A 25,350-nucleotide genomic window follows, 5' to 3' on the forward strand; every position below is an offset into this window, starting at 1 on the left:
GGGTCGCGGCGGTGCCTTTGGTTAATCTGCAGCACGCTTAACGCTATCGCGTTCGTCCATATTTATCTTTTTTCTATCTATTACCGCGCTTCTCGTTAAGGTGCGTTGGCTAGGCCGGCACGAAGATGATACGACGCCGACGCCGACTTCCGGGTTGGCAGACCGCCCTGTCACACGACGCCGACGGCGACACGAACACGTCGGCCGATCGAAAGTCCGCATGGTGTGACTGCCTCACTGACCGAAGACGCCAACAATTCCGATTGGCCAAACTGCCTTCGGGAATCGACCGAGAAGCGAAAACTGCGCCCCGACAACATTCGTACCGTAACGACTGCGGCTCTGAAATATTAGTTCCAAGAGTGTAATAAACATAGTTAGGTCCGTGAAGTTCGTACAGCTGAACACATGCGATCCGTAATTCGGCTTACGACGCTTCGGCCGTTCGCTTTGGCGACAATTCGTTTCCCGCAGTTGCGAACTGCATATTCGTGTGCGACCAGAAACACTTGTAGAAAACATACGCTCAGTTAAGAGCAGAAGAGGCGTTACGGAAGGTTTATTAGGTAATATGGGATCAATATCGGCCAAAGGTTTTTGCGCAAATCGTAAAACAAAAGCGCGGCGAGCACAATTCCCGCAGGGCGAAATCGCAGTCCCAGCCGAAACAGTGCTGTTGCTGGAGGTCAGCTATGGTGGGGGCTTTATGGAACCTTACCGCGCAACCGTTATTCAAGAAATGTTCAGATAACCATCCAGTAATCTTTGAAATCAGGTATAAAACATTGATGTGGCTCAAAGGGTGGGTCTCAATTTCCGCGCAATCTGCAATTGTTTTGGGGCGCAGTGGACTAAAGCCTCGCGCCGCTTAGTAAAGGCGCGGGTTCAAATCCCGGCGAGGTGTTGCATTTTCGTTTCTTTTTTTCTGCCTTCTAAGTGGCATGGTTTGCGAATCGTACTCGTCAATTTAAAGCAAAACTTTTTGGTTGAACTGCGAAACTACCATATCAAATGCCAATGCATCGTTCAAAAGTCATAAACACGATTTATTTAGTTTTAAACTCGTGCTTTGTATATATAAAAAGGCGATTGTACTATCAGAGAACGAAATACTGATGTGTGTATTTTACAAAATTGTGATGTTTTTATATAGAGTAAACATAGCTTCACCCCATCCCCTTAAACAAGACACAAGGTAGGATAGGGGGGGGGGGGGGGTATATAGGTCTACGGCATGCAACCAAACCTTCCACATATCGCAACTGGCAGCACTGAGCAAGGTAAAAAATGAACGAACAGCCTTTATAGAGAGAAACGGGGCTCCAGGTCATCAGGAGAAGAAGCGAGGGTGGAATAATTGTTTTGTGCAATCACGTGTACAGTCGAACAAAGAGGCAGGCGCGCACGGCCCCAAAACTCACACTACTCTTCCGAGGCCACTCGTAATATCTGTTACGGTGTACTTGTCTAGTACTTGATAAACACAGGGTCTCGTAGGAATTTCCCGGAGGTGTGCACTAGAACATCGGCTTATACATGTATCGGCAAAACCTGTTTCAGGGCGCAAAAGGTTAACCCTTATAAAGAACGCGCCCACTGGAACAGGCACGGTATCATAATATGTGAGGAGGAGCGGAGATCGCGTACCTGACTTCTTTGCTGTTGATGGCCACTTGAGCCAGGGCCTGCTCCCTGCATTTGTAATGGTGGTGAAATGCTTTGATGTCGTCGAGGACGCGATGGGCTTGGTGAATCTTCTCGACGTTGATGATGCCTCCCACTCCGATGCGGGTCATGAAATGATCTTCGCCGTGGAAATCGGACACAAACTGCAAGAGATGAAGGAGCAAAAAGGGGCAAGATCAGTAATGTTCTCACGCTTATTCTCCCCGATATGGTGGTGTGAGGCACGGGCAAAGCGATTGAGGAAGTTGGGCCTTGATTCCAACGAATCACCTTTCTTTTACAGACGGTACAGTTCAGAAATCCATGGACAACATATCAGTAGAACGCGCATAGATGCGCTAGCCCTGTCTCACGATCAGAGTCAATCATTTTAATGAGACAGCATACCTTCAAGTAATGGCGTCCTTCAAAAATTCTAATTGGGATTTTTCGCTCCGGTGTTGCACGTGGGTTATGAGACCCATCGTGTGGGGCCAGTGGAATAACTTGAACCACCTGGGAATAACTCTCCTACACACGGGAATTTCTGTTTTGAACTTCCATAAGCAAACAGCCGCCCAATCCAGGACTAGAACCCGCACCCTCGTGCACATATAAAGCAATCAGTAAAGCCTGTTTCCAGAGACAGCGAGTTTCGTTGTACAACCGCCCTGGCACACGCCGCGTCAGCAGTACGATCTTGTTCGTAGGACATGTGCCGAATCGAGCTTCCGCACGGTGTTCGCAGCAGTAGCTCTTACATGGCCGGGTTAAAGGGTTTGTGAACCCCAAATTATCGCGTTGTTATGCCTTTTTAGATAGAATTGTTTAAGAAATAATTATTTGTTGTTAATAAAACTCTCATAATCATTTAAATCAAGCTACATAACCATTATTTGAGGACGTGTTCAGATCTGCAACAGCAGTACTGGCCAACTCGTTAGTACTTGGCGTTGTATTAAAAGAGTCAATTTCAATGGGCGAATGACGCGGAACTTGGAACCTGCTTGCTGAGAGCCCATGGGCTGGGAATCACTACCAGGGACGGGATGACAAGCCGGGGGCGGGCACGAGCATCGAAACCGGGCATGCTTCGCTGCGTGGCCGGGGAATACACAATGGGTCCTTGGCACATACGCGGCTCACGACGGCCCCAAGAAGAGTTCGCGAAAGCTCTGACTCGCCGCTTCCCGCGACGACGTCTCGGGCGGGTGACGGAAGGCCACGGCCCAGCAAGCAGGCACTGATCGCGTCTCAGCTGTGTGCGCTCTCGAACGTTTTGCGAGCAGTGAGACAAATAAATAAGCATGAAGAGCAAACCGTGGAAAGGGTTTAGGGGCGCACAAAACGCGGCCGCGGGAAGAAACTGACAAGACAGACAAGGCGCAATTGTCTGTCTTGTTCGTTTCTTAATTAATCAACTGGTCCACATCAAACTTTTGCTAGATTATAGAGAGAAAAATAATCAGGACAAAGAGAGCTGGAGGTATACAAAATAAACGGGGCATGCGATTAATTTCGTAAACACAAGGGCGAGGTAAAAACAGCACCCATGTACGCAAACACGCTGAGGCTGACAAACAAGTAACGGAAAGTTAGATTGCGCTCTTGTACTGCAAAAACAAGCGAACAACGAATGAAGGTGACGGGTAGATTATAAAAGTACTAGGCTGATGACTAACAAAAAAAAAATAACGAAGAAAAGCGGGTAAGAACGGACAAAGTAAAAAAAATGAAGCTGTTATTTTAGGGCGCAGCCCTTTGCCGGCCGTTTCTGGGCTCAGCAGCGTCACCGTCCTAACTGAGTGAATGATGACAAGACGACGGGTGGAAGAAATGCTGTGCCCGAGGACGCGGGTTCGATTCCCGCCAGCGGTAGCCGTTTTCCTGATGGAAGAAACATCCCCCTCGCGAGGGGCACGATCAAATGCAGAGCATTTCCGGGGGCGCACGACGTTAAGTAGTTTGCGTTACGTTAATGTTGTTGCACTTGTGGCAACTGCTGACGAGAGAGCGCGGCGATGAGTGCGTTCCAGCCTCGCCGACACCCGCCTTTATCACGCCACGATCGCGCCGAGAGGGCGCACCTGCGAGCGATGCGGACTACTACGGACGCCTAGAACGGGTGACATCGTGAGTTAAAGAAATGCTCTGCATTTAAAACAAGACAAGTTTAATCCCATGTTCAGAGCACTTACTTCACGTCAAATCCTTGAAAATCGACCATCCGGCTCTGTCACCGTGGTACTACTTCGCTTGTCAAAAGTGGGGCCGCAGAAGTAGCTGTCCAGAGCCCGGCATTAGCACAATCTACACGACGTCCTTAACTGTCAGCCAAAGGATGAGCAGAAGCACGGTTGAACACAGGGCGAAGACAAACAATGCCAGCACCAGTTTAGGTTTACGTGTGACATAATCCTTATACGCGGGCTGTTGACGATGTGGACCCGTTACGTATCCTAAACGTGCAGATTTGACAAGGACGGTGGGAGAGGCCTGTAAGCCGACGTTGTGGCGGCGCATCAGTTGAAGAATGCCTGCCATGACTTCGCTGTGACATAAGGGTCTCATCGCAAGCAGAACTCGTAACTCCACCGAGAGGTCTCCAACACTCTCTGCCGCTGAAGTTCTGTTCATAAAGGTCAGAGAGCCGGTGCTCACCCTACCCGGGACAAAGTACATGCTTGCACCTTTTCTCTTACAGAGGAGCATAAGATGCAGCAAACCGTTTCGAATTGGATTGCGCGTTTACAAAACCTGAATACGATCGAAACATCAATCGTGAGACGCCACCCAGAAATTTGCGAAGAGTTTCATAATTCATGATTAAATTATGCTAATTTCATCATGAATTATGAAATTATGAAAACATTTATGCAATTTTGCCCCTAATGCTACGCGACTAGTATTAGGGGCAAAAGAAGGGGAGGGCTATTGCCAGGTGCTATTGAACGCCATTTTATGGAAGATACGCTGTTTCCATCGAACGCCGTTTCATCGAACGTAGTTTCATGAAACGTAGTTTTATCAAACGCCGTTTTGATACACCATCTACATCTTTTTTTTTTAAATTGAGGTTTCCTTTTGTCATTTATTAACACGAAAGTGTTTTATTCCCGGATACACCAAGATTTCGCTTACGTCATATCCGTCGCGGAAGTGACGCCACTACAGTGAAGCAAGTAGCCTGCAAAGAGTGCAACCCTGCACACAGGGTCTTCTTGGGGGGAAGCAACATTTAGTACTATACGTTGTACTTCGGGTTGTTCGTTTTCTGGTTTCATATTTTAACACGAAAGTGTTTTATGCCGTGATACCCCAAGATTTCCCTGACTTCATATCCATCACGGAAATGACGCCAGTACATCTTTGCCGAAGCGACCCGCCAGCAGGACGTCGCTCGCCAAGCACGCCCACAAGACAGCCGCCGACCCGCAGATCATGCTCAGCTGCAGATTTCGCTGCACACTTCACTTTCGTGTTTTACTGATTCCTATGACAGAGGAATCAACCATAGTTTTTTTTTGTTCAATGTGCCATTCCCCTAACCTACTATACTGATATTTCCATTTTATTATGTCTCTACCATGCACTGCTTGCTTACAAACTCCTATATTAACTTATATGATTTTTGTAGTGACCTATTCCGTGGTACCCACTGTTGATTTTGATCACATTTGTTTTGCTAGACAATTTGCCCCTGTTTATTCACGATCTGGTTTTTAAACTTGTATTTCCTTATATTCTTATACGTACATATATTCCGAATTTGCAGCTATATTAGCAGCCTTTACCCCGCACAGTTTCTGTTAGCTCCATTATCATTAATTCGCGGCAGCCCCTGCATTAACTTGGCTAGACCTTACCTGACCTGACCTAACAGTTTATTCGATCGAATATTCGAAACAACCGAGTATTCTCACAAGCCTACTTCAGAGAAAACGGGCAACGCCAAAAAGGCAATGTTTAAACCTCGACGCAAGAAACCTGACGGGTTTCGCTAATGTGTGGTTCGGTTATTAAAAAAAGAACTTTGATTCCTCAAGATGAAAAGAACAGACCGTGAGAACAATACACTGTTGCCAATATCTCAGGGGCCATTAGCACCAGTAAGTCTTAACTAGCTTCAAAAATGGACGTAAGAGGACAGGATGAGGAGTAGACGTGCTTCATCTCGTTCCTGTCTTTTTGAGCGAGTCTTGATGCTAAAAATAGTGTTCTCGAGCTCACAGCACCAACTAAACCCATTTTACGCTCCTTGAACGAAATACCGGTGGCCCGAAGAAAGACGCACGCTGCACTTGCCTCGATTCTCTTGGCTTTTTCCGAGGGCAACACGACGAGGCTGGGCATGCCCTGGAGAATGGCGCGCAGGTCTCGGAGGAAAGTGCCGAAGAAGGGAATGACTTTGGAATGCGGGATGTTGAGCGCCCTCTCCACGGCCGCCCGGTACTCTTCCGAGGGCTCTGGATTCAGCAAAGCCTGGCTGAGGAACTCCAGCACCGGAAGCTGGTCCTTGTCGGACAGCGACAGCCAGAAGGGCTTCAGCTTCTCGGACCTGCGAGGATGGTTGGGTTGTCGATTGATCATCGGTGGTGGCGCCGACTTCGTACCGAGGCGATGGTATCCGCCACAGGTTCCCATACACTTACATCAAGCATTATACCCTTAAAATTTTAGCATGTAGCTATTAGCGGCAGGCTTCAATTAGATGTCGTTAAAGAGGCCGTATGTCTCGTATACGTTATATCCACCTCTATGCTCCTCCTCCACCAGTGTTCCGATCACCCATTAGTCACCTCCACGGCTTTATAGCTTACTTTCTCTGCATTACGTTCAAACCATATGGCCTGCCAGTACTGTTATGATTGTTAGATTTTGTCTGCTAAAAATAATACCTCGGTTTAATATTTGGTACGCAAAAAATATGGAATAATAGTTTTCAATGACAACAGTATTGGTGCAGTGTCAATCCTTCATGTCAAAAACCGAGAGTGAACGAATACAAATATTCGAGTTTGGATAAGCGTACCTGGCCGCAGACAGTGGTTCATATTTTGGTAGTTTTACGCGCCGGAGCAACACCTAGGCAATAAGGCGCGCCATAATGCAAGAATACGAAATAATTTTGGAAACCTGTGGTTTCTAATGTGCGCCGAAATCTAGGCACAGGCGTTTTCGTTTTTCGCTTCCATCATCGGAGGAAACCTTCCGCCATGGCCGAGATCGAACCACAAATATTTGTGAGTCATCAAATAAATCTATGGCTACCAGCAAAAAAATAATAACACCGTCTTCAGAACATAGCAATCCCAGAACACTATGTTCCACGACTTTGTTTTGCGAGCTATGCGTTAAACTGAACCTTAAGTAACTTCAAGATTTTCTTTTTTTGTATTCCTGCCATGTCAAGCATAAACAGCAGCGGGATCAAACGGTATCCATGTTTAACCCTTTATGGGCGTTGCCCTTGTGAGCGCATTTCTATCGTTTCCATGCGAAGTTCACCCGACCGTTTATATATATGTGCTACCATAAGCGACTGTATGACCTCGTCATATAAGATTTCCCGTTTTGGAATCCTCCGCGGCAATCCCCTATTACATTGTCATGTGCCCCTTTAAATGTCGAAAACGCTGCCCTTAATGGTCTTCCATCGGTTACCGAAATTTGAATACACTGTGTTAAGGCAAAAAAATATTATCCTCGAAGAGTATGTCTTCTAAGAATCAATTCTGCAGTTATACGAGGATTTCATTTTTCTCCACCATGCTTGACTTTCTGCTTTGATTGCCTGCACTACGAACCTATACAAGACCGATGTTACTGTAAGTGGTCTGCATGAATCGATAATGGCTTTGTTCTCTAGGCCGCTACCTCTTACATTCATTCCATTATGAAACCAATCCATCAGGATGTCGTTGCTTCTGTCGCATACTATAGCGCAATTAACAATAGTGCCTTACCGTTTGGTTCAAGCAGGTTTATCAAGTGCATTGGTAGTGTATGCCTGGTTCAACTGTGTTTTTGTTAGAAAGTTCTCCTGCACCCTAGTCAAGATGTCTTACATTTATTTCTGTTATTGTAGGCTTCTGTATCACTACATTTATACAGAAACTGTCACTTGTTCTATTTGCGTACATTTGTCACTCATCACTTTAAAAATATGCAACAATGCTTGATCCTCTTTACAATGTTTGCATTCGTCTAAAGTTGCTCATGCATTAGAAATTTTTGATGAACGTCGTTCCTTGCTGCTTTTATTTGATTCCAAAACGTTCTGCGTGCACCTTTGCATTTACAGCGTATTTCTCTCATTAGTCGGTCGCTTTTCGCTTTGTTTTTGCCTGCATCATTTTATGTCACTTCATATTTTGTATTCCGGTAGCTGTAATTATTTTTTTTTTGTATTTCTTCGTTTCCCCTTTACCTGCGTTCTCTCGACGCTCTTTTCCGCTGTTCAATCGGCTCTTTTATTCCGTAATCCACCCAGCTTATCGGTGTAGTCTTCCATTTTCATCGGCTACGTTGCTTGCCTTCATTGTTTTGCTTTCATGTAGTCAATTATTTCGTCGAGATTTAACTTTATGCTGGTACTTATTTATGTTGTCTTCCCCCATATCATAGATGGCCTTTGAGTGTAATTCGAATTTTTCCCCGTTGTTTTTGCATTTCGTTCCCCATCGTGCCCAATGGCTGCCCTTTAGACGGTCATTGTTCAATTTAGTTCCTCCGGCTGCCGCTATTTCTGGGTTCGGGTGCTAGAGTAACCCGCTTGTTCCGTCTTCGCCCATCTCTTCGTTCCCCGTATCCTTTATTTGCAGGGGTTCTGAGGCTAGGTTGTATCCTATCCCGGACTGTCTGTGACTGCTTTCCCAGGTTAGCAGTTCCGTGCGATCGCAGACGTCACGTCGTGCGCCAAGGCGCCAAGGCGCTCTAGTCGTGCGCCAAGGCGCTCTAGTGACGCAACTGGCGTTGCGTAACCAGGCGTGGACCAGCGTGCGTACTTTTTTGCGGACTGCAACGGACAGCTAGAGCTCACAGGGCGTTTGGTTTCGGCCTTAAGCCCTGGATTGTTGTCGCCCTCTGCGGGTGATGAAAGCGTCAGCAGCAAATGGCTTCTGCTGTTGATTTTTGTGTGCGCCAGGTGTGCTCGCTCGCCAATGAAGTCCGCAATCTGTTGATTACGGAATCACGTGACGGGCAGTTGTCACCAGCGTGCCATGGGAATGAAGGCAGCAGAAAAAAAAAACAAGGAACTATCCACATAGGTAAAGACCCTACAGGAAGGAGCAAAGCATGACGCGAGAAATTTTCCATATCGTAACTACGGCGCCTGTAACCGTCACATGCGTTCGCTGGGCCACAAAACAACTGGAGAATTTGATTGTCTTTTGACAGGCCCGACCTTGACAGGACACGGTTATGCGTTTCACGTCTCCAGTACAGTCAGTTAACACGTCGCCACAGCGGAAGTAAAATCATATGTGGCGGAAGTATACTCCGTTGTGGGCTTCTGTCCACCTGTATGTGTAATCACTCTCCGTACTGTAGGAGGCCTTCCTTAGTTTCAAGCTTGTCAGCTTTTACGCTCGCTGCCACCCGCCAAGTCTCCAATCTTTTTTGTCCTCCGACGCGCTCTGAGGTGTTAGATTCGCCTCACCTGCATATTTTAAAAGCCCGATGTGAAGTAAAAATATATACGCTGCTCCATTTTAATGAAGATGAAACATTTGCCCTTCGAAGCGTTACTTGCAACTTTGTGTACTCGGCAAATATAACGCTAATTGAAGCTTATTTCAGCTGGATGTTAACAGTGACATTGTGAACAATTATTATATCCCGCTGACTACTAGTAAATGAACACACCTCGATCCAAACACCGGGCTTTTAAAATAGGCTTTTGCGTGGACGAAGCAAGCAGACAAACACTGCAGTCGTTCCTCGTATCGCACAGCCCCATTCCTGCCCCGGTTATCCGCTGTTAACGGCAGTAGACAGGCCAGACCAAGGCTGATCTACGAATACCCCAAGATGAGCATAATACAGGAAAAGAATGCAGCAAGTGGGTACGAAGATATGTGAGAAATATAGTAAGGGCGACTTGCTTTAGTCCAGCCAGGACTTCCATCGCCGTGTTGAAGTTTCCGATGTTCCAGCAGCACATGGCGATTCGCAGAATGCACGACAAGACTGCTTTGCGGTCTTCGTGCGTTGGTTGCGATATAATGATGTGTGTCACCCAGGAACTCACCTGTGCCCCGAAAAAGAAAAAAAAAACGCGCGCGAAGACACGCTTATTAGCGTACTACACAAAATAATATACTGTTCTGAGTGAATGTCAACACCGATTAACAATTAAGTGTGCCCACTGGAGCTCTGAAGACCAAAAATAGGAACCTCCGTTCTTATTTTATATTATACCTCCTAACTTAGTCCTGCTTTTGTATGCTATAAATAAAATTAACGCAATACAAATCAGTTGCGATCGTTTTGTCCCGACACAGATGCTGAGATTGTACAAAACTGCCTCCCAGTCAAATGGCGGTGAAACGAAAATAACGTCCACCGACAACTCAGACATGTAAGTGAGCAAGTTAAGCGAGCGACCCGGCAGAAGCCATTCACAGGCTGCTGGTCCTGCACGTATGCATTATGAGTCGTAACGTTAAAAAACCTCAGCATGCCCCGTAACATGCATGGCCATCATCGTTGTCATCATCATCATCATCTTCTTCTTCTTCTTCTTCATTATCAACAACAACAACGCCATCGTCATCAGACTATTTGTGTCCGCTGTAGGACGGAGTCTGCACTTATGTGTTATACTATATTGTAAATACTTTCGACCAACCGGCGGCAAGATAAATGAGAAGAGAGCTGGTTTTACTGACGATGGCGCTCGTTTAAAAAATAACGATCGATAACATAAAGTTTATCGACAACAATGTTTCGCCCGACTGCAGAACTCGTTGGATTTCGCTCTCTCGTGGGCTTAGAGAGGGACGTACTTCGTTAAAGCGCTTGATCAGTGTCTGCACGGTCCGGTCCTTGTCCGCCGAGTTGAACGTGGCCGCCTTTCCGCTGAGGTCGACGGTCACCTGCCGGACGTAGTGGACCGGGCTGACACTGTAGAAGAGCTCGTACTCGACATCGGTAAGCCGCACAGCCACCTCTTCGGGAAAATGCAGCAGGCCTTGCAGCCTCTCCAGCTCTTCCTTGTAGATGGTGGCTCGCTCCAGACCGTGCACCGAAACCATGTTGCGGTGGCTTTCTGCGACACCGAGAGCAACGTACATGTGCCTCCCAGCAGGCATCAGATCGCCTCCTAGAATATCCCGACGTACGGGGCTCCGCCTACTCAAATCTAGAGGTCTCCCCTACGTGCCAAAGATAGTCAGAAAAGTCAAGCTTCAATTGGAACCTAAGGAGAACAGGATCGTTAATGGCGCGGTTCTCGGTGTACTGCAAAACTCTACCTAATGGCTGATTTGAATTTCTAAAACACCAGCAAACCTTGAAAACCATGGAACCAGATTTGGGCTCTGAGATGCCCAAGTGGTAGAGGTTTCCGGATTAATTTTACCCATCTGCGGATCTTCAACATGGGCTGAAATCTAGACACGGGAGTCTTTTGGTTTTTATCCTCCATCAGGAAGATGAGCGCTGCGGCTGCAATCGATACCGTAGTTTGGTTCTGCAGTTTCTGCAAGGTGGCGGCACGACAAACTGCCGTGAACTGTTCAGAAAGTTTAGGCTGTCTCGAAAGTACTTGTTTCCTTCCGCTAGCATGATCGGCCCACCATCATTACGGAACACCATGACGTCCTTGCGCCAGTGGGCAAAACGGCCGCTAGCGGCGCTTGATGTTTTCGCTTTTTTCGAGCTCAAAATATGCAATAACGTTTTAAACTTGCACTCAGTTATGAAAGGACAGATCACACGAGTGGAACTCAGAAATTAGAGTTCGACAAATTTATTCCAGTGCCGAACTCTATTTTACCAAGAGAACCATATATTTGTCCCCTAGAGACGCCTAACTCACCTGTAATTGCCCTGTGGCAGCACGGCAATTAAAGACTGCCTGCGCGCTTTTGAACTGGTTAGAGGCATCCAAACAATTTCCGTGTCGTTAAATAGTTAAATATTTTTCATGAAGCGATTGAGGAAAGACTTGAGTGGCACTATTGGGGCCTTGCTTTTGTTTCTTTGGAAAGACAGAAATCGGAGCCCAAGCAGAATACGGATGCCTGAGAAGGACTCCATGGCCAGTAGATATGCTTAAACCCTTCAGCATAAAAGAAATGGATTTCTGAAGGCAAGTACTCGAAAGTCTTATGCCCGATAATTTTATTCCGGAGTGCTCGAAATAAGTTTCGATCAAGGAGTAAGGAAATATAATTGAACCGATGGCTTCTGCACCCCCCCCCCCAAAAAAAAAAAAAAAAAAAAGAAAACGTGAAGTAGGCGGCAGACATAATCCACGACCTTAAGCAGCTCTTTTTAGCGGATTTTATTCAGCGTTGCAGGAATTCCTAATACGGCTCTATGCGAGGCTAAGAACGGGGATGCTTCGGCGCAAAATGAAAGGTTGGCCAGAACCTCCCTTTTGGGCCGAGTCGTCATCGCTCATTTAGGTTCTCCCCACTGTGACGCATGTGTTCCGTTCGCCGACGTCTCAGAGGTAGAAATGCAAAACTATCGGTAAAGTGACTATCGATATTACCAATAGTTTTTTTTCATAACTATAGCTGGTGCCAAAAAAGCATCCACACCTCTATGATAGTCGAATATAGATAGAATAATTGATAGTTTTACCATAGTTGAATGTTGCCGCAAAAAATTCAGATTTTGGGTTTTTACGCGCTGAAGTTGAGGCTCTGAGGCGCGCCGTACTGGAGACCTACCGGTTTAATTTAGACCAACTCGGGGCCTTTCGCTGAAAACTTGACACGTGCGAGTTTTCGTTTTTTTTTCGTTCATCAAAAGACTAAAACAAAATGATGACCTCCGCGAAGGGTATCAAAAATTATAACTTCCGTTGATAACGGGCTATTGATATACTCTTTCCACAAAATTAACTGTTAACCGCCTCACAGGTTGTTACTCGAAATTTTTTCGGATGTTTTCCTATTCAAGGGTGCTTTTCTACAAGAAGATACTTCTGGGCGGACTTGTGAGCTTTATCATCCCCTATTCATAGCTGAAGTACAGCTGACTTTCCACACTGTAATATAAATAGTTCAAATAAATAGCATCAACTATAAAAACAACTATAGGTACTCTATCAACAGCCGATTACCGATAGTGCTCTACCGGTAGTCGATTATTGATAGTTTCGTGCCACTATTTAGGAGCCCCATGCAAATAATGTGTCAGAGTCCTCACGGCTCTTTTTGTTGCTATGTATTTTTTAGACTATCTCGGCAGCATGGCATTGTGGCACAAGACAATCTGGGTACTGCAACTACCAGGGGGCAACTATGCAACTTTATTTCTGTCTTCAGTCAATTACCTCGGGAAAGTGCACAGGGAGAGTGCGACTGCCGAATGCGCGCGGAAGAACCTAACATGGATGTTTGTACAGCTATACATAGCGCACCCACACGTATCCTGCTTTCTAACAAAATCATGCACCTCTCCGTCTAACGGCGACGATGGTTGAACGTGAAGCTTTCTCGTGACGGACTCTTTGGTTGTCGTCTGAGTTTGCACTTAGTTTCGACCATGTCAAAATGGAGCAATCGGATAGACGCCGGCTGATTCATAGTGCGAGGGACCGAGGTTCGATTCCTATCACTGAAGCGTTTTCTTCTTCTTCTTTCATTTCGCCCACGAACAATCATCATCATCGTCAGAGGAAGTTGGCTTTCCTGCAAAGCATCTTCCCGTTACAGACGCCATCGTTGAGAACACAAAAGCTTCGCTTTAAAAGTTTGTTAAGGCGCGTATAGCTGTAGGAAGCCTTGAACGAGGAGTAACATTTTAAGTAGCTGGTTGTAGGCCTGGCACTCACCGAAGCACTGGTGTACGCAAAAACAGGGAAGGGGGGGGGGGGGGGGGGTTGACAGCCGCAGCCTCACCCCCAAATTTCGGGATCGTGGAAAGGGGAAGAACGCCTTCACTGTGCCTGTCATCGATTAATGGTAACACATAATTATTTATCCGTCGCAAGCAATGCAGCAGGCTTACGCGGCTTGCACATCTTCTCTCATTACTAAAATCAGCCATTTCGCAGGGCCGCTGAAAAACGAAGAATTAAAAGCTTATTTAGTGCAAGCGCCTTGCCGTTTTGCTGTTAGTTTTGAATGATATAATTTTGTGTAAAATTTTAGTTTCTCTCTTTGTCACGGTCTCTCTCTATTTTTCTCATCCCAAACACACACAAAGTGAAACCCTGCGGACGACACTACACCGAAGTGCATCCAAGCGAGTACAATACAAAGCTGCACACTTTCGAGAACTTCATCGGCTTAAAAAATTACCACAGGCAAGCGGCTTGAACTAGAGATCACCAGCACACGAGGAAAGTTAACTTTTCAACGTCCTGCTACACTTTGAGGGCTTCGCCTAGGTGTTAGATTGCTATCGTTCCGTACTTTTAGCTGTTTAACGAGTTTTTGTGAACCGCCAGCTTCTCGGCCAGTCTTCTCAAAGAGTCACTGCTTTCGGAGGTCCTTATCATTTTGAGCCCCGAAATGGGAACATTTTTCTACCTGTGAAGGTATAATAAGGCCTTCTTTTGTTGCCATATTGCGACGTTTTAAGACTTGGAGGTTTAATTGATTGATTGTGACGTTTAACGCGCCGACGCTACACAGGCGATGAGGCGCGCCGTAATGATTTGATTGATTTTGACCCCCTGGAGATCTCTAACATCAGCCGGAAACTCGAACACACGGGCGTTTTCGATTTCGCCTCCATCAGAAAAGCGGCCGCCGTGGAAGGGAATCGAACTGGCGCTCTTGGGCTGAGCAGCACAACGCCTTAGCAACTGAGCCACCGCGGCGGGTAAGACTTTGAAGTTGTTTGAGCCTCTGCATTTAAATACTAGCGCGTATAACTGAATATTACATTTTTTCTGGGCGTATTCGCAGACGTTAAAACGCCACCGGAGCGTTCTGACGGTTTCGGTGCACAACCAAGTGTAGGTCAGGACATTACAAACAAGTCCTTGCTGCTTGCTCGGATGTTCCACGGAAAGAGCGCATCAAGAGATGTTGCCGCAGTTATCAATTTTATCTGGCGTATTTTCAGCGCTAAATTTACCGTCGAACGGGTTTTTTCGAAAGGGGGGTGTATGCCCAGCATTTATCTTCATCCCTCCAACGTCACTCTTATCGGATGACGTGCGAACACTTTCGTCACGCAATTGATTGCCGGTCCCCTGAATAGAGCTGAAGCTCTAGTACCACTTCCACTGCACTTGTGCTCTTCAATCGAATAAGATTTCCCTTATTCTTCCGCATTGTATTTGCTGCGATAAACTCGATACAACTTTCATTGTTTAGGGCTTATCAGTCAGAGCTCACAAGTGGGCCGCAGTGATACTACAAGCTGAATGAGAAAAATACACAAGGGACATGTCACACGCGTCGATAATGTAGAAGCCCTCGAACAAGCTTACAAAAAGTATTTTTAGCTCTTATCAAACTTAAGCGTACTTTTTGCTCGTCGCTTGCCGGTTAAATACTTAGTTGTATGATTTGTTTTTTTTATTATGACGTTTAAATCGCCGACGCTACACAGGCGATGAGGTGCGCCATAGTGGAGGGCTGCGGATAAATTTTGAACCCGTGGGGATCTTTAACGTGCGCCGAAATCTCGAACACACGGGCGTTTTCGCTTTTCGCCGCCACCAAAAATACTTAGTTGTAGGCGTCCTACTATAGTACAGCGAAATGAGAGTGCAAAGAACAAAAAAAAAAAAAATAGACATTGCTGCTTTCAAGACAACTTTGCTGAGATATCAACCGCCTTTTTATTTTGCGATTATTTTCTTCTCAAAGCGACAGCTTATCTTTGCAACATCTTCGGGAGAACTAACAAATAACTCCGAATTCAAGCAGGCGGACCCCATCCTTTTGGTTTGTATTGGTTCAAGATGCTGCAATCTCGAGTAAAGACCAGAAAAATCATGCACCGCTCCGTCTAACGACGACGATGGTTGAACGCGAAGCTTTCTCGAGATGGATTCTTTTGTGGCCAATCCCACACTGCGACTATATCCTACCGCGGAGGTGCGCATCACTTTCCTCGAATACTAACCGCAACTCTCGGGTGTGCACTCCGTAGGCCTAACGTTCGGGTTTGGGGTGCCCGGCGCGAAGCGGTACCCGCTGCTCGGAGTTCGCTTCGATCATGTCGAAATGGAGCAATCGCATAGATGCCGACTTCATAACGCGAGGGACCCAGACTCGAATGCGGCTACGAGAAGCGTTGTTTTTTTTTTCACTTAACCCACGATCATTCACCGTCATCGTCAGAGAAGGTTGGCTTTCCCGCAGGGCGTATTGGCCTACAACGGCATCAGTGAGGACAGTAAAGCTAGAGCTCCGCTTTAAAATACTGCTCAACCAACCAGTTAGGCTAAATAAAACTGTGAAACTTAGAGATCCCAAGGTGGTCAAAATTAGTCCGGGCACCTCCGCTACGGCGTGCATCAGAGCCAAGGTGAAACAAGCGTAAATCCACGGATGATATTGTGACTACGGACCTAATTAGTAGCACTTGTGCAGTGCGAACATCAAGACCAGGAGACTAAAAATAGGCGCCAACCAAGCGTTCTTACCTCCTTAGCTACAAATCTCTCGCGCTATCAATCTGCATATATTGTCATATAGTCGTTGTAGAGAACATACCGAAAGCTAACTTTGTGTTTTAGATGGGAAGAAAGCTCTATGGCTGTCAGCTCGGGAGGAAGCGCAAGGCAGCGCCTGAGGTGTCTTCTCACAAAATGACAGGCTGAGGATATACTGCACGCAATGCTTGGGTCGTTCTCTTAATTTTTCTTTATATTACTTTTTTTTTTTCAACTGAAGCGAATTTTTTTAGCTCCACCATCGCGAGCCTTAAAAGTATTGTGATTCTGGAAGCGCCGAGAGAAAAAGAAAGGAAACAGCAGTAGTCGGATGGATGGATGGTGAATATCAGGAAAGAGCTTGTTACCGCATCTAGATAAAAAAAAAAAGCCCGGTTAACTGTTAAGCGGGTAACTGTTAAGCGGGTTATCCGCTGAATAAACGACAGTCTGCCCAAGCGCTCGGCTCGCTCACTCACTATAGGAGCGCGGAGCTCGGCTGTGGTGGCGGCGGTGCCGTGCGCGTACCTTTGTCGAGCTCTTCGCGCGTGGTGATGAGATGCTCGTCCAGGAAGCGTGCGTCCAGGTCCTGCATGATCTCCCAAAGCACGGAGCCTATGGAGCGCAGCGACTGGGCCGCCACGAAGGACCACTTGGTGCCTCGGAATTCGAGCACCAGTCGGTCGTGCGAGCGGCCCCCGCCGGCGCGCCACTGCTGCAGCTCGCTTGTGTGCTGCGACTTAGACAGCACCAGCGTCTTGCTGTCCAGCAGAACCACGTGCTCGATGCCGATGCCCAGGACGCGGTGCGCCTGCAGCGAGCGAACGCCGCTCAGATTGCCACATCCAGGAGGAGGAGCAGGCGACGCGTGAAGAGGCGCGGCAATTAGACGCGGATGAAGAGCCCTTCGACACGTCATTAGCGGGCCCACCAAGGCCGACGCGCCTCGGAACGGCCTACACGTGACCCCGAGTCTTGACGCGCGGTCGCACGCACGCGCGCTCACCCCGGCGCGCTCGGAGGGGTCGGCACACCGCGCGCGCCAAGGCGGAAAAGCCGCCTCGGCGTCCCATATCGGGAGCGGATTATCGCCGAGCGTGGACGCAGCGTTGTCGCTTGTCCCGGCATAAACGGCACAGCTTCGAAACCTTAGTCGTAGCGTTGAATTTACAAGATGGCAGCCGGCCTCTTTGTGTACGCGTGGCCTTATCGACGAGGGCTCGAAACATCCAGTCTCCTTTTAGGCTCCCAAAAAGAAGAAGAAAAAGAAAAAGCTGGATACACCATTATGAGTTTGGCAATCATTAACTTTTTCACGTAAGAACGTTGCTTCAGTGTAACTGTATACATAATCACCTAGGGGCTGCGATCTCCCGTGCCTCGACACAATTATGTGCTCCAATGATAGCACATGTTGTGCGCACGATTTAGAGAAATGATGCTTTTGCAACCATGATTAATAAAATACAGAGTGCTTGCGGTTGATTAATGACGTCCCTTAATGTGTCCCTTTCTGCTCATGTGTTCGACCCTTAAAGGGTCGAACACATGAGCGGAAAAGCACGCGTCCCCGCACGCGTCTCCGCCCCGAGAACCAGTTTGGCTGCCGGATGACCCGCCGCGTCCGCGACTCCCGCGCGCATCCCTGCTAGATCTTTTGCCGCGCCGCGTCGGAAAACGGATTGCTCGGACGAACATGCGTCTCCCGCTTAACGATGCCTCGTCGGCCGAAGTATAACCCTAGGGAATTACGCGGGACCAGCATCACGCACGCTATATGTTTTAAGGACGGTCGCAGGTGCACGCCGTAAGCAAGAGGCAGACCCGGGAGCTCCGCGTCACCAGTTTATTACAACAGCGAACTGTTCTAGAAAACTCTCGCGCTGCCCGTTCACGCGCATTGCCCGCGATGTTGCTGCGGATGCCAATCGACATTGGAGGTTGACCATACAACATCTCCCTCCGAAATGAACGAGCGAGGGAGGTTCAGGCCGTATACTTCTTCGGCCGAATGACACAGCGTCCACAGCGGCTATGGCTATGTGATGTATCCTGGCATCTCGTTGCACCTTCCTCCCTAGTGGTTCCATCTTGTAGTGAAGTTCCTTGTGCTTCATGAGTTGACCCAGGGTCATCTTGGGGGAGAGGAACAAGGTGCGTTCGATTCCTACGCACAACTCCATCTTTCGTGTCGACGATGTACGATCGCGGCTCGGCTGCAGCCTGTACCACTGTCCCCCTTTTCTTAAGGTCTGCGATCCACACATCATCTCCGTCGAAAAGGTCGGGGAGGTCTCGTGTACCGTGGCGTCGATCGTACGCATTACGCTGGCGTTCCTTATCCGCTTCTTCGAACCTTTGGACAGTTCGGACGTCGGGCAGCTCAGGAACCAGCAGCTTGGACGCCATGGGTAGCTTAGTACGCAAGCGGCGTCCCATCAGTAGTTGGGCCGGACTGTAGCCGTTTCTAAGCGGTGTTGTCCGGTAAGCCAGAAGAGTGGTGTAGACGTCTCTCGTCTTCGAAGTCGATGTCTTAATGATCTTCACGGCTGATTCTGCCATATCCATTACTCTGAGGGTAGTGAGGGCTTGAGGTGGCGTGCTGAAACTCGTAGTCACGAGCAAAGGTGGCGAATTCTGACCTGGAAACTCTGAAGAACTGAGGTCCATTGTCTGTGACAGCAACTTCGGGTATCCCATGGCGAGCGAAGATTGACTTGCAGTGTGTTATCACCGTCGCTGCCGATAGCTGATCAAGACGTGCGATCTCCGGATATCGGATAATAATCTGTGATGATCAGCCACCACTTTTTGTGTTGGAAGTAAAGATCCATTGCTATCCGCTGCCAGGGTCTTTCTGGAAATGGTGTTGGTTTGAGCGGCATTTTCCTGTTGAGGGTGGTTTCGGCACATTTATGACAACGCTTAACGACGTCTTCGATGTCCCGTGAAATTCCAGGCCACCAGACTGTCTCTGTTGCTTTTGCCAGCGTCTTCGTTATTCCGAAATGTCCCTCATGCAGTAGCCGCAGAATAGGTGGTCGGCATGAGTGAGGAACTACTACTCGGGTCCCATACCAAAGAATGTCATCTTCATGAAACAGCACGTGACGGAACTGGAAGAACTGCTTGGCCTCCGGACACAGGTCTCTTCTAGGTCGCCATTGTTTGCTACAAAACCTCCTTAGTTGTATGCACAAACTGTCTTCCTGTTGACATTCCTTAAGCCATTGCAGGCATGGCGCTTTGATGGGCACGCTCGATGTCACGAAACGTACGAAGGTCTCGACTTCTTCCGCTAGATCCCAGGGATCTGTAGCCGTGAGCGGTGCACGTGACAATGCGTCTGCAGCAAGAAGTTCTTTCCCTGGAACGTACGTTATGTCGTAGGAGTAGCGCATCATGCGCATTCGCAGACGCTGCAGCCTTGGCGTGAGACCATCCAATGCTTTGGAGGTGAATATTGGAATGAGCGGCTTGTGATCGCTTTCCAAACGGAACTGTTTACCGACGAGGTAGTCTGAGAACTTCTCACAAGCCCAGACGAGCGCTAGAGCTTCTTTGTCGATCTGCGCTTAGCGTCTGCGTCTTTCTGTGTCCGTCAACAGGCGAGAAGCGTAGGCAATAACTGCGTAGTTCCCTTTAGCCTGTCGTTGGCGAAGAACGGCTCCAACTCCAAATGAAGAAGCATCTGCTGTTACGACTGTTTTCTTGGCAGGGTCATAGACAGCGAGGACTGGGCTTGTTGTGAGAAGCTGCTTCCACTTGTCAAAAGCGGTTTGTTGATATGAATCCCAGACAAACTCTTGTTTCTTGGACAGGAGCAGAGTGAGAGGTTGTAACACCTCCGCAAGGTTGGGAACAAACCGAGATAGGTATATGTTGCCATACCTAGTACTCTTTGCAACTCTGTTCTGTTCGTCGGGGCTTTCATCTCTGTGATTGCCTTGATTTTGGCTTCATCCGGTCGAATGCCTTCCTGGTCGATTTTGTGTCCCAAGTAGATAAGCTCTCGGACGTTGAACACGCACTTGGCCTCATTGAGCGTGACTCCCGCGTGGGCGAGGCGTTGTAGAACTGTACGAAGAGTATCGTTGTGCTCCTCTGTGGTAGCTCCCCAAACGAGAATGTCATCCATGTGACAAAAGACCCGTGGTATTCCTTCCAAGATGGTGTTCATCTGTCTCTGAAATATCTCAGGGGCTGAGGCAATGCCAAATGGGAGGCGATTGAAGTGAAACCTTCCAAATGGTGTGATGAATGTCGCTAGCTTCCTGCTTGATTCCGCGAGCTTAATCTGCCAGAAACCTGAATTGGAATCCAGTTTTGAAAAAATTCTTGCTCCAGAGAGAAGTCCTAAAGTGTGCTCAACCGAAGGAATCGGGTGACATACCCTTAGCACAAACCGGTTGAGCTCTGTGAAGTCCACACACACACGTATGGCTCCTGTGGGCTTCACCACCGGCACCATTGGAGCGCACCACTGTGTTGGCTCATCTGCTCGAGAAATGACGCCTGTTTGTTCCATTCGTTCCAGTTCCTTTTTTGTCTTCTCATAAACGGGAATGGGAATGCGTCGGGGTGAGCACAGTGCAAACGGTGTCGCTCCATCATGAAGGCGAATGACGTACAGCCGGTAAAAGGCTTGTCTATAACACAGCTTTCATACTCTCAGCCCTGTCCTGCCCCGCCGGAGCGAGATTTGAATAAAACTACTGCGGAATTCTGAAGTCTTAGCCCTTCGCTTTTGCCTCCGACATGTTTGGAACGAGTATGTTTCGGCAGTTTTCGGATGTAGCTGGTTGAAGTTGAAATCGCTGTTATAGACAAGTGTTTTACCGACTGTACTTCCCTGGTAGAGTGCCTAGGCCAGTGAAAAGTGACGGAAACTCCTTTTTAGGGTTGACCGTGTGGCTGACATAGTTGAGGCAGGTGATCAGCTGGAGTTTTTCAATTGCTGGCTTGCCGGGGAGAGGATAGCGCACTTCCTCGAGAACGTAGACATCTTCGGTGGTCTTTTGATCTCGGAACGCTAGTTGCAGTCGTGCTACTCCCCGTACAGGCAACGACCGTCCATCTGGCCCGTGGAGCTTCCGTTGAGACTTGGCCAAAGTGGGGCGAGGTTGAAGTCGTTCGAAGGCTTCTGGAGAGAGTACAGTTTCATCTGCGCCCGTGTCTATTTTAAATTTCAAAGGTTGTCCTTGTACCATGATGGTAGCTTCCCAGTTGTGGATGCCAGGTGAACTCACGGTGCCAAGAAACGCACATTGGGATTCCTGATCGGCGCCTTGAACAATGTCCACCCTTTTGGAGAGGCATACGGACGAAAAGTGTCCCTTTTTGTGACACGAGTTGCATTTTGCGTCCTTTGCTGGGCAGGTAGATCGGGAGTGTGAACCTCTACCACACCAACGGCAAGGCCTAGGGACCTGAGATGTGTTAGCCGTGGGTCTGCCTTGACTCGAGTCAGAAGGTGGTTTGCGTGTGTCTTGCCGCTGTGCACGACGTGTAGCGCCCACCTTGTTGACGGTTGGCAGGTCGGGGTGAAGCTCTGCCTGCTGTTGCCTGACCGTTTCGAGCTGGCGTGCTGATTCCAGGCTTTCTGAAGCGTTAGGTCGGGGTCGAGCTGCAGTCTGGCAGACAACTTCATGTCACGAATACCCACGACTAAGCGGTCACGGACCAGTTGCTCCTGAAGGCTGCCGTACTCACAATGCTGGGACAGTGCGTGAAGCGCCGTCGCAAAGTCTTCAGCAGACTCCCCTTCTTCTTGCACCCGCGTGTTGAAGCGTGCTCGCTCGTAGATCACGTTGCGGCGAGGAATGAAGTATTTCTCGAAGCGGTCCATCACGATGCTAAATTTCTTTGCTTCGTCTGGGGCGAGCTCAAATGTGCTGAAGATGTCCTCAGCCTTGTCCCCCATGATGTAGAGCAAGACATCTACTTGGTGTTCTTCCGGCTTCTCGCTTAGGCCTGACGTCGTGTAGAAGCGTTCAAACCTTCTCCGCCATTTGGGCCACTCGTTGGGTGAAAAAAAGCAAAAGGGATCGGGAGGCTGAATAATGAACGACGACATACTTGGAAAAGCAACTGAAGGCGTTTCTGTTGGTCGGTGTGGCCTCTGTTTTCCGTGGCTTTGCAGTCACTCCTCTTGATGGAGGCAAAGGCCGCAAGGCCTAACTCGGCGCGGTGTTGCGGCGGTCCGTCGTGGCTTGCTGGGCGTTGTCCAGTATACCGTGGTCCTTGCAGGCTGGGTTTGTGGCGATGCTCTTACTCATCTTCTGACACCATGTTTTAAGGACGGTCGCAGGTGCACGCCGTAAGCAAGAGGCAGACCCGGGAGCTCCGCATCACCAGTTTATTACAAGAGCGAACTGTTCTAGAAAACTCTCGCGCTGCCCGTTCACGCGCATTGCCCGCGATGTTGCTGCGGATGCCAATCGACATTGGAGGTTGACCATACAACATTACAGACCCCCGGTGCCGCGGGATCGCTGTCTCAGGCGTGCGTCCCAACCAGCTTGCTGGCGCCAATGCCGGAAGAAACTTCCGCTTTGTCGCCACCCAGCACGTAAAGCTGCGCAACGTGGCAAGTCTGTGCCTTTTCATCCAGCGCCACCGCTCATACAGTTCTTAAAGCGGCAAATGTGACTGGCGTATTTTATTTATACACGCTACTATTGCTATTTTTGTGCGCTAGACACGCCGTTCCGGGTGTTGTTTGCTCGAGGTAAAGCGCAATTTAAGACGAGAAACGGAAAAGGAAGAACCGGAGCAGAAGGCACTACCTGCTGACACCAATTTTGCGGTGTTACCGCTCATTTTCCATTCCGCTTCTTTTTGTCGGTAGCCCGTTTATCTATACCTGTGAGAAGTAATCTGTTTGAGCACTCATGCGTGCTTGTTCGAGTGGTGGCGTACTGGCGAGGAGTGGCGCCGCCTCAGCCACTTCCCAATGGGAGCAATGGGAGCCTGAGGCATGTCCGCCGGTGCGCGCCGCACCACGGATGAACGAAGAAACTAGGCGTCCCAGGGGCCTAAACATGGGGACGTAGGGTCGCAACCTTTTCAATGCTGCCCTGTAAATCGTTTCGTGTAGCTCTCGTGAAACGGCGCTGCTCGGCTGACAAAACCCGGGAAGGCTAGGAAGGGAAGGAGAGAGCAGCACAAAAGGGGCTGTTTCTCCGTTACCAGCTGACGCGATAGGCAATGCAGGCGGCGTTTTTCAAATAAATAGATAGGTCTACTCCCGCGATCTGTTCTTCCTACTTGTTCTCTTATTCTTGGTCAAACGCCGCGCTGTTATTTTATCTGTAACCATGTAGCAGAGCCAGAGGGTATAACGAAATTGAGCGTACTAGCAGCTTAGCCCATTTCTAGCGTGGCGTGAGAGCCTGTGATGGAGGGTGATATCACGGACTCTTCCAGCCCCTCGCCCCTCGTTATCCCCCTTATAATCCGCGCATTCCCAACCCACTCCCTCGCCACTCGCGCCGTTCTCCCCCACATCTCACCATCCCCCCCCCCCCCCCCCTCTGCTCCCCGCGGTGTACTACGAAAATACCCCCCGCTCCATCTTGCACTGTTACGCCCTGCCTTCCTCTTAGTCTACCCAACGTTGTCTGCCCTCGCGCTCGGATGCCCAGTCCCAGTGCGCCCTGGTCGACAGGGCTCGCGCCGCAGAGCTGTCCTTCCGCGGCTCAACCGTGTCTAAGCCTGGCCAGAATTAAAACGTCTCTCTCTCTCTCTCTCTCTCTCTCTCTCTCTCTCTCTCTCTCTCTCTCTCTCTCTCTCTCTCTCTCTCTCTCTCTCTCTCTCTCTCTCTCTCTCTCTCTCCTGCGTCGTGGCGCCGCCATGCTGCAGTTACACGGAAGAAAATGAGTGGGTAAGCATTGCATCCGGCTTTTGCATGTATGCAACCATCGAACACCCAGAAGAATTGCACGCACAGCGCTGCATGCTTTACTCAGCGCGATTCGCGTGAATGGGAACAAGCGGCTGCACTCACCCGCTTCTTTGTCTTGCCCCGGAGCAGCTCTTTCACCTGGAAAACGTGGCAGCCGTAGGAAGGCAGCCGTTTGCATGTCTGGATGTACAGTCTCTTGAGGTGGATCTCGCTCTCGTAGAGCGGAGAGTGGAACAGCTTCCGCTTCTGCTCCTGCATGGGGATGATTCGGCATGAGGAGCAGAAATACGCGCAAGCACGCGTCACAGCGAGCCCCTGTAGTTGCACTGCTTTCACACGAGGGTCGCACGACGCGCTGCACAGAAATAAGCTCTCTAAAACGCTCAGAGTTTCGGAAAATGCTGTGGGAAAACGTCTGTAGAATGACTTCAAACTTAACCAACCACATGGCTCCGGAAAAAGAAAAGTACTTGATGACGGGAATGGTTTTCCGACATACATCTAAGGAAACGAAAATTGTAGAACGTGTCTGTGGAAGACATTGCTGTGCACAATCTCTCAATATCCCTTGCATGTTGCATCTTGCATCCCTTGTGGTGTTACAGTTGAGTATATGAAATCACCAACCGCGGGTCGGAGATGTTGAACGCCATCGTACTGGGACTGTAGTGTCAGCAAGCCTTCTGGAACGATTGCTTTGGTGCTGTGCGTGCTACGGTCGCTTATTGTTCAAAGCGATGTGTCCGCCCCACGGCCGCAGCATAAAGCGCTGCTGGAGGCAGCTTCGTGCAACGCAGCGTGCACTAGTTCGACCTCTGTGCCCTTTGCAGGTTAAGCTTGAGTTCCGACAAGATTCCTGGACTTCGTACGAAGAACGTCTGCGTTTATACATATGTACCGGAACACTTGCAGTCGCTCAGACCTTTTTCTCTGCAACAACCGTTCCCGCGCATCAGACGGCATCTATGCGCTGGGGTGC

The 25,350-nt window shown here is 48.8% G+C and overlaps 1 protein-coding gene across 1 annotated transcript in view; it reads right to left on the reverse strand.

Moving 5' to 3' along the window:
* The window catches only part of LOC144156122 (uncharacterized), an 882,723-nt gene that overhangs the window by 75,729 nt on the left and 781,644 nt on the right, over window positions 1-25,350 (reverse strand). The window contains exons 20-25 of the mRNA XM_077687950.1: window positions 24,474-24,623; window positions 16,994-17,276; window positions 10,677-10,939; window positions 9,774-9,919; window positions 5,971-6,223; window positions 1,648-1,829 (exon numbers count right to left, since the gene is read on the reverse strand). Coding sequence (XP_077544076.1) covers window positions 1,648-1,829; window positions 5,971-6,223; window positions 9,774-9,919; window positions 10,677-10,939; window positions 16,994-17,276; window positions 24,474-24,623 — 1,277 coding nt within the window. The remainder of the gene's footprint in view (window positions 1-1,647; window positions 1,830-5,970; window positions 6,224-9,773; window positions 9,920-10,676; window positions 10,940-16,993; window positions 17,277-24,473; window positions 24,624-25,350) is intronic.

Source organism: Haemaphysalis longicornis, unplaced genomic scaffold (assembly GCF_048455015.1).
Source record: "Haemaphysalis longicornis isolate Haplotype H1 unplaced genomic scaffold, Haemaphysalis longicornis Haplotype H1 scaffold_1, whole genome shotgun sequence".
In the NCBI taxonomy this organism is placed as follows: domain Eukaryota; kingdom Metazoa; phylum Arthropoda; class Arachnida; order Ixodida; family Ixodidae; genus Haemaphysalis; species Haemaphysalis longicornis.